Here is a 9,445-nt window from a genome sequence, read left to right as displayed (position 1 = left end):
TTTTTGAATTAGAGAATATTAGAAAATATTGGGGATTTTCATTTCTGCTTAACCGACTGTTGAGAAATTTTTGGTACTTGGTAAAAGATCATGGTATTTATCAGGTGTCTAAACGTGCTTTGATGGATTGAAGTAGTAGTGATGTCTTGCTATCATGTGATTTTGGAAATTGCAGAGAATGCAAGATGTATCACAAGAGTGAGGGCATAGATGGAAGAAAATGAGCAGTTGTCTATACTTATGAAGGGACTTTGGGGTCAAAATTTGAAAGACACATTGTTGATGACAATACCAAGCTTCGATTAGTTGAAGTCAGTAATATGACTTTCGTTTCGTCAAATGTTACTTCTAAATACCTTGTTAGGTGTCTCACTTGTACGTTCGTTTTCTCTGTTCTTTTCCTTTTCCTTTTCTTCTCTTTGCAACTTAGAAACTACCTAAATGTTTGGATTTTCAAGTTTTGCTAATGGAAAAACCATTAAAGTGTAAGGTTTTCTTAAATATGATGTCCATTATGGTCCACCTTGATTGCAAGTTGTGTGTTTTACGATAGTACATACGAGTTACCATCTAAATATTTGGATTCAATTCATCCTAGGTCGTAAGCAAAACCTTTGGGTTTCCTTTATATTCAATATTACAAAAGGAAGTCAAGTGAATCCGTGTTACATATGATTTTTATGTTTTAGTGTATTTGCATATAAATTGAAGAATTTTTAATATTATTTAATTAAATATTAATGAATGACCTCTTCATTATAGTCGTTGACTGTCCTATTTGAGCTCCAATCTTGGATTCGTCACTAGGAAAAAGAAAGAAAGAAATTAGGTTTTATATTTGTAGTTTAACAATAATTTATTTACTTAAACAGTATATTAAAATTCTAATTATGTAATTTTAGTTAAGAATATTTTAATAAATAAGAAAAATGTGTTGTACTTAGCAAAATTTGCAAGCAGTGATATACCCTCGACCAAAAAGTACCAAGTGCAGCCCAACTCAAATCTCTACTCTTCCACTCTCTCCTCTTCGCCGATTCTCCAGCAATGAGCACCTTCGACTTTTAATCCAGTTAACCAAAAGTTTTCATTCTTAAATTTACTCCTATCGATTGTCAGTATCGCTTTTTTTGTTTTACGGGGCTTGGTGTAAACCCTTGATGTTACCGTTGATATTTCACCATTTCTCTGTTTTAGTTACTACTTGTTTTGGGTTTTGGAGATTTAGTTTTCCAGTTATCATAGTTTTCTGGAATGATCAAGTAGAATTTTTTATGTTTCAATATGATTTTGATGGTTTCTTGTGTGGAATTATGTGAACCATGTGCTCTATCTCTATCGCAAGTGTTAGAATAGAATGCTTATGATGTTTACTAGCTACATGACTATAATTTGGTGATTAACTGATTTCCTTATTTATTCATGTTTTGACTGTTAACTTGATTTATGTCTCATATTCATACAGTACTCCATTGCCATTTTAATTTTGGTGCAGATAATTCCATGAATCTAGCATCTGGGTTTGATATTCACTATGATTCCACTATAGCAAAGGTATCTAACCTTGGACAGTGGTGTAGAACATATTAAAAGATAAATTTAGACGTATGTTTCTTTTGCCAGATTTTATCCTAATCTAACCTTGGACAATGGTCCTTTTGGAAGTGTTGAACGTATATAAGTAAATATTTTCTTATTGTACTCCCAAGTTTTGATGAATTTGGGATGTTAAGGAGAGAATAGAAGAATTGTCTAAGAGGTTGAATTAGATTTATGGTAAACTGTGTCTTGGCTGAAGTTTAAGGAACAATGGATTAATAAATTTAAATTTGTCACTTGAATTAGATTTACAAATTGGATGCCTAATGGTGGTTGAGAATTGGTTTATTGGCATTTTCCCATTCATTCACTTTACTTGTTTAGGTTTGATGTGAATCTTTTGTTCCTTTTACTTTTTACCTTTAATTGGCCTTATCATAGGTAGCTTGATCATCCAAAATAGGCTGTTCAACTTGCTGTCCACACAATGATTTTTTAAAACGTCATTTTAAATTAAAGTGTCCAACTTTTCTCAAACTACTACTCGTGCTTAAAAATAGTTGTAAAATAATATGTCAATGAATCGTTGGTGAGCAGCAAGTTGGATAGCAGATCTCAACTCCAACCGGATGATGTCATATTTTTCATTTTACTGTGATGTGAATTTTGTTAATACATTGTCTTGTTTTTTAAATTTCAGCCTCCCCTAACATATTGTACTGGATTATGCTCAAAGGCTACCTACTGCTTTTTGTTGGTGAAAATATTGCCTTCTCAGTCTACATGTTCCTTCTGTGAGAAAGTTGTCATCCTTGTTGAGCTCTATGGAGTTTGTACGTATCTCTGTATCTCTTTCTGCAGTTTTTTTATGGGCATCCACTAATTTACTTTCTTATTCTTGAATTTAATGATGTTTTCATTTGCAGACATGTTTGAGTGAAGGAAGGGGGTTTTATTTCCCACCATGTCATATTTTGGACATCTGCGGCTTTCGGGTTTTATTGGATTGCCCCATGGACCTTTCTTCTCTAACAATGTTTATGCCAGTACCCACAGATTCATTCACGATGTGTAATGGTGAAATCACTTCTCGTTCCTGCCAGAGATCTATGGATTTGGATTCAAACGAGAATAAGAGACGCAAAATTAATAAACCCTTTGATGAAAGCAGTTTAATACGTGCTGAACCACGTTATAAGATTATAAAAAATTTGCTTTTATGGGATGTTTCTTCTATTGATGTCGTGTTGATCTCAAGTCCAATGGGTATTTTAGGGTTACCATTTCTCACCTGCAACAAAGATTTTTCTGCTAAGGTAACTGAAAATGCAATTTCCTCACTATTCAGTTCGTAACTGTTATTTAACTAAAATGATGTAAATATGATCATTATGGTTCATAAAATGGATTAGGTATATGCCACTGAGGCAGCGGCTAGATTTGGACAGCTTATGATGGAGGATCTTGTTACAATGCATAAAGAATTTAGACAAGTTTATGGATCTGAGGGGTCTGTTTCACCTCAATGGATGAAATGGGAAGAGCTTGAATTGCTTCCATCAGAACTAAAAGAGATAGCATTGGGTAAAGATGGATCAGAGCTTGCTGGATGGATGTCGTTGTACAGGTAAATAATTTGTTGCAAATTATTATTCACAAACTCCGATCCTAAATCATCTTAATTAGCTCATGTTTGGTCTCCTTTTCTTAGAATTCATTTTTTCTCAAATTCATTTTCATCCATATAATTCGTGGGATCCACAACTTTTGTCAACTTTTAAACCACATATTTCATCTATTTTTATTAAAATCTACAAAAAATCTGACTTTTAGCAAAACCAAATAGGGGCTTAATCTTTTTGATTTAGAGCTTTTCCATATTAAATTGATTTATTTTCACAATTAATAACTCAAATTTATTTAGTTGATTTCTTATTTCACATGGAATTCAAGTGAAATAAGAAGATACAATTTAAGTTTGTAACTCTTTTGACTTGTGTATGTAAAGTGTAAACCAAAGTGCTTCAGCACAACAGAAATTATATCTATAGATCCAAAGCTTTTATGATTACGATCTTAGAATTTTATTTCGGATGACTGGGTTTGACACTGGTAGTTGAACACGTGACTTTCTTGAGCCTCATACTAGTTATTAGCTCTCAAAGAAGGCTGAAAATTTATGTCAAAATACTAATGTGTTTTTTGCTTTGCAATTTGAAACCAAGTTCCTAAACATGGGCCTGTTAAAATTCAAGAATCTAAATGCCTACCATCTAACTATAGGATTAGCATCCACACAGACTTGTACTACTAAATATATTAGGTTGATCTGTTTGATATATGTACCTTATGGCTAAGCGATATATTATATTGCATGATTTCAAAGGCATCAACAGAAAACAAACTGGTATGTTGTGATCTATACTTGTAGCTGCTTAAGGTTGAAATATATAATTATACTTTATTGAAAATGTGAAAGGTTTTATCCAACTTGTACTTGGAAAACCAATAAAAATGGAGACATCTTTTATATTTCCTGTTCTCATATTTGCATTGCTGTGTTATTTGTGTCAATTATGAAGGATTCATATTTAATTGAAGTAGCTGGAAAAATCTGGAATAGCTATAAAACTTTCCCATCAAGAATTGTGTATTTCTGTGTTATTTTCATTTTACCCCAGTGTCTAAATTGTGAACATTCATGTTTGAGGATGTAATGAGGGATGCTTCTCAGTGCAGCTGATGTGAAGGATTGCATGCAGAAGATTCAATCTCTTAAGTATGCGGAAGAAGTTTTTTACAATGGCACATTGATCATTAAAGCATTTGCTTCTGGTTTAGAAATAGGCACCTGCAATTGGAGTATCATTTGTCCAAAAGGAAGCATTGCGTATCTTTCAAGCTCTGTTTTAACATCAGCCACAGCAATGTGTTTTGATTACACCTCTCTTCAAAGAAATGATGTGATTATATACGCAGATTTTACACCTTGCCATGCTTCAAACAAATCCAGTGATGATAATAATGGCCCTTCTACAGCTGATCCAAATCTAAGGTGCTTCAACTTTTGTAATGTTATATTTTTTGTTTCATGAAGATTTTGTAGTTTGTGCTATTAGAAATAATCACAACTATTTGTTTTTCTTATGATACCTGAAACTGATTGAAGTTTTGCCATCATTTCTTGTAGTGTTGGTAATGTTGACTGGGAAGCAATTGCTGATGATTATCAGGAGATGGAGAAGTTAGACTTCATATGCTCTTGTTCGATGGACTCAATAAAAGCTGGAGGTTCAGTTCTAATTCCTGTTGGGCGAATTGGGATGGTTTTGCAGCTATTGGAGCGGATTGCACTGTGCCTTGAATCTCAAAACTTGACGGTATATTTATTTGGATGTAAATGCCATTTCTTTTGACGAATGACAAGGTACCTGATGAATTATGTTTGGCATTGGGAACGAACAACATGTTCACCCAAAATTGTATTTTCTTGGTTTTTTACAATGAAAACTTCTGCTGCTGTTTAATATCAAGTGATTGAACCTCAATTTCTTTCATAACAAATATAAGTATCTTAGGTCTTGGGATAGTATATGACGGAAAGAAGTACCATTTCATTTTCTTGTATATTTACGAACAAATCCAACAGAATGAGTTGATCTTTATCCCAAATTGTAGCGCATACCATATTTAGTAGTTAGAGTTAAAATGTAACTATTTATATTCTCAGATGAGTATAACAGTTTTTTGATGAATTTCATTCAGATATGAAATGCAAATGAATATATGGACAACTATTCAAAAAAAAAATGAATAAATGGACAAAATTTCCTATAGATACTATTGCAATTTTATTTTTTATTTTTTTTTGGGTTCATATTTCTACTTCAGGTATATGTCATCTATTTTCCTGTGATGTAGTTTCCTATATTTATTGTTTCTTCTGTTGCGGAAGAGTTGATGGCATATACGAATGTGATACCCGAATGGTTGAACAAGCAGAGGCAAGACCGAGTATGTTACGGTCAATACTATCAAGTCTTATATGACCGTCAGGCTCTTAACTGTGAGCGTGCTAACACAGATTTTTTTCTTTTTTCTTTTTTAAATGATTCTACAGCTCTACTCTGGTCAACAATTATTTAATCACTTGAAGCTGTTAAATGATAAAAGGCTTCAGTTGTTTCCTGCTATTCACTCACTCAAATTATTGTAAGATATGATCTTCCCTTTCATTTGATGTGAGCATATCTACAAGAAATTTTTTCTGTGATGTACTCTTATCATTTGCAAAATGCCTTCGACGTTTTCCGGTGAAATTATAAATTTTTTATTGTGGTTTTTTGGGGCCAGGGATTTGTAACATATTCGGATGGCGTCTTTTTCCCTGTACTAATATATTCTGATGTCACTTTCGAGTTTCAGTAACTCATCTAGGAGATCACACAGATTATGGGACATAATGATTTTAGAAGTCTTTAAATGACTAATATGTATCTAGAGAGAATGAACATGTTTCAGATTCTGCCAATAATCTGTTTTAGTGCTCTCTACCAGCATAATTGGGATGGAAACTAATCGTATTTTCATAGAACCAATTGGAAGGAACCCTGCATAGTATTTTGTCCCCATTGGAGTCTAAGACTTGGACCTGTTGTTCATTTGCTTCGACGGTGGTGTAGGGATGAAAACTCTATCCTTGTTATGGAGGTATAGAAAGTTTTCCTACAGGCTACTAAATTCTGCATTATTTTTTATAAATGTCTACATATGTTGTGATTGTATGGCACTAATGGATTTTATTTACCGTCATTTAATTATAAGTACAGGAAGGAGTGGATTCCAATTTGGCCCTCCTACCTTTTAGGCCAATGAAGATGAAAGTTCTGCAGTGTTCCTTTCTTTCTGGAATGGAGTAAGTTTTATTTCAATTTTGTTTTTGATTGTACTCATGAAATGCAGATTTACCTTCTACATTGAGCTCTGTATTGGAGTTAAAATTGCTTTGAACTCTCAACTGGTCACCTATTTATTGATTACTTATTAATTTTGAATGCTGATGTTAATGTCAAAACACTCTCTCTCTCTCTCAACTAAACCTCTAATATGAACGACTAGCATGTTTTAGTTAGCTTGAAATGGTTTTGTTTTGAAGTTCCTTATGTTTACGAGCTTAGTTTTGTTTCATTTTGGTTCCTCATCTTGCTACAATGTTGTAGAGCTATTATTTTCGTATTTTTAGTTATTATTATTATTATATTTTTTTTTTTTTGGATGAGCTTGAATTTTCATATTTCCGGTTTTGCAGGTTGCAATTTTCTCAACATTTGCTGAAGACATTACAACCTAGACATGTTTTGGTAAGAATCTTTCATGAAATTCATTTAGTTTCCTGGGTTAACTCGTTTGCTTACCAGCTTGATGCTCGTGAAATACTATATTGTACGTGTTTTCCCAACAACTTTTCATTTCTGCTGAAAACAGTTCCCCGAGAAGTTGAGGCAGCACGTTGATCTTCCGAAAAATTTGTTTTCATCCAGTTATTACTCTGAAGATGAAACACTCAATGTTCCCAACTTGGAAGAGAATTCAGAATTAGATATTGCTGTAGACTTGGCTTTACAGCTTCATTACACGACACTTAAACAGGAAAACATACGTGTTGCAAGGTTGAAGGGCGAGCTTGCACTAGAGCAAGGCAAATATCGATTACTCCTTAGGAACGATCAAGTTGTTTCTTCTCAGGTTAGGTCAGCGGTGCATTTGGGAAGAATTGAATTGGACGTTCTTCTGACTGAACTGCGTAAAAATGGATTGAATATAACTGTAGAAGAAATCATGAGTGCAGATGGATTACACAAGACTTCTCTTGTGCACGTGTTGGAGCCCCAAAAAGCCACAATAGAAATCACAAAAGCACAAACATTGATTTGTACTGCAAACAACGATTTAGCTTGCCAAATTTCTGAAGTTGTAAGTAGCTTATTGGATTGCATTTGAAATTGATATTAGAAGAGGGAAGGCTTCAAGTGAGTCCATTAATGGCTTTGAGTTATAGTGTGGCTTGAAATCATGACTGTTGCTTAATACTTATTTCATTAATGTTTATACGAAATATTTTTTACTTTCTTTCATTATGACATCATCCTTATTGACGATATTTCTAGCAAAATTCTTTCAATATGATTTGATTAAATTTGGAGCCTTAGACGTTGATTTTTTTATTTTTTTTTATTTTTTTTTAATTTTTATTTTTTTTTCTGAGTGTATGCTGCATCATTGTTACATAATGGACACGACTCCTTTGTTCGACCTTTTGGTTGTTTTGATGTTACTTAAATCATGAATGATCTAGAACAAACGGGGGGAAAAAATAGCAACGTGGCAGTTCATGATTGAGTGTTTTTATGATTTTTTTTCCCATTCTTCAAGGAAAAACTGTCAATTGTAGTTTGAAAATGTTTTTCTGTCATTGATTCTAACCATATAGCATGATTGCTTAAATCATACAGGCATTGATTTGACGTAGATTCATGTTCTTACTACTTTATTATGTGATTAACTTAAAAGATCAATGGTTCCAAGGCAATCAATTGGTTAAATTAAGGTAATGGTAGATAAAGCCCCTATTTGAGACCCATTGGGTTAAAATATATTTTATAATAGTGATTTTGGAGAATGTATAATTTAAAAGTAAGGAAAATTTTTGAATTTACTTGTAAAATTATTTTATGTGAGAATGTGTGGTTAAAATGAGCACTGAAAATTTATTTTTGAAAAAAGGGAAACCAAACGGGGGCAAAATCATATCTGTAACGTCCCGAAACTTTTGTAAAATAAAATTTATTTGTTCTATATGCTATATTTTTATATTTTGAAAGTTGATGAACTAAAATGAAATAGTTTAATTTTAATTTTACTTGGATCAAATGATTATATTTTGATAAAAAGAGAGAACTCTTTTTAAGCTTATAATTAATTAGAAGTTTTTTACTCGAGGAAAAGTTAATTCAAATAAGTTGTATCAAAAATATTGGAGCCCAAAGAAGTTAAGCCTATGTTTGAGCTACTTTATTTTGGGAAAAATGCATTTTGAATAGTGTATTGATATAAGAGAAATGTGTTGCTGAAAAATAAGAAAAAATTTAGAATTTACGTGTAATATTATTTATTAAAGAATGTGTAATTGAAATGTTGTCAAATCACTGTTTAAGAATGAATTTGTTTTTTCAAATAATGTGGATCATACAGGGCCAAAATTTAATTGGTAATTCGAATCCTATTTTTGATTGTGATAGATATTGATTTAATCATTTTTCAAGCCACTTGCACACGATTGGTAGGAAATCATATATTTTATTCATACAAAGGACAGAGAAAGAGAAAGAGAAAGATTTTCACGTGCATTATTTTGTAGTCCATTACAACTTTTCAAATCTATTAAGGTAAGATACTTTTTTTCAAGTGATTTGTTTTCGTATATTTTTATATTCAGTAATTTATGTATGAATTGTCAGAGAAACATTCAAGTTCGATCTAACAAAATGTGAACTCTGTAGGGTTCTTTATAACAAAATGTGAAATCTTTCGAGAATTCAAAATACTAATGATGGATGTCTTGCTTGGCCATCGATATACTCCATGAGAAATGTGGTATGAAGTGTCTATTTTATTGAAGGAAAATAAACATAAGGGGTTGTTTGAGGCACATTATTGGACAAAAAAATGAAAATTTTCATCGTTAATCATCACATCCAGCCAATTTTGTTAACTTCTCATTTCTTATGTGTGGCCTAGCTGTGTGTACAACGACTTGAATATTCATTTTAATGAAACAAATAATGTATTCCAAACAGGGGCTATGTTTTTCTGTCATTCAATTTGTTAATTAGTTTTAATTCATTCT

General features: G+C 32.3%; 1 protein-coding gene across 6 annotated transcripts; it reads left to right on the top strand.

Moving 5' to 3' along the window:
• Window positions 1-945: 945 nt before the first annotated feature.
• LOC111410514 (integrator complex subunit 9 homolog) lies at window positions 946-7,699 on the top strand. Of its 6 annotated transcripts, XM_023040887.1 has the most exons (13): window positions 946-1,072; window positions 1,496-1,554; window positions 2,240-2,372; window positions 2,466-2,855; window positions 2,952-3,166; window positions 4,274-4,594; window positions 4,730-4,919; window positions 5,461-5,553; window positions 5,660-5,751; window positions 6,132-6,249; window positions 6,369-6,454; window positions 6,848-6,899; window positions 7,024-7,699. In XM_023040887.1, the coding sequence occupies exons 3-13, from the start codon at window positions 2,364-2,366 to the stop codon at window positions 7,537-7,539; spliced, it is 2,082 nt and encodes a 693-aa protein (XP_022896655.1). In that variant the 5' UTR covers window positions 946-1,072; window positions 1,496-1,554; window positions 2,240-2,363; the 3' UTR covers window positions 7,540-7,699. The 6 variants fall into 6 exon arrangements, with proteins under 6 accessions (XP_022896655.1, XP_022896653.1, XP_022896651.1 ...); XM_023040885.1 differs by lacking the exon at window positions 1,496-1,554 and having other exon boundaries at window positions 946-1,114; XM_023040883.1 differs by lacking the exon at window positions 1,496-1,554 and having other exon boundaries at window positions 946-1,149.
• The last annotated feature ends 1,746 nt before the right edge of the window (window positions 7,700-9,445 follow it).

This window comes from Olea europaea, chromosome 15 (assembly GCF_002742605.1).
Source record: "Olea europaea var. sylvestris chromosome 15, O_europaea_v1, whole genome shotgun sequence".
Taxonomy (NCBI): Eukaryota; Viridiplantae; Streptophyta; class Magnoliopsida; order Lamiales; family Oleaceae; genus Olea; species Olea europaea.
This window is presented reverse-complemented; position numbering and strand designations above follow the sequence as displayed.

Coding starts and splice junctions, on each gene's coding strand:
- LOC111410514 (XM_023040887.1), top strand. Junction 4,920..5,460: donor TTGAATCTCAAAACTTGACG/GTATATTTATTT, acceptor CCTGTGATGTAG/TTTCCTATATTTATTGTTTC. Junction 6,250..6,368: donor ACTCTATCCTTGTTATGGAG/GTATAGAAAGTT, acceptor TTATAAGTACAG/GAAGGAGTGGATTCCAATTT.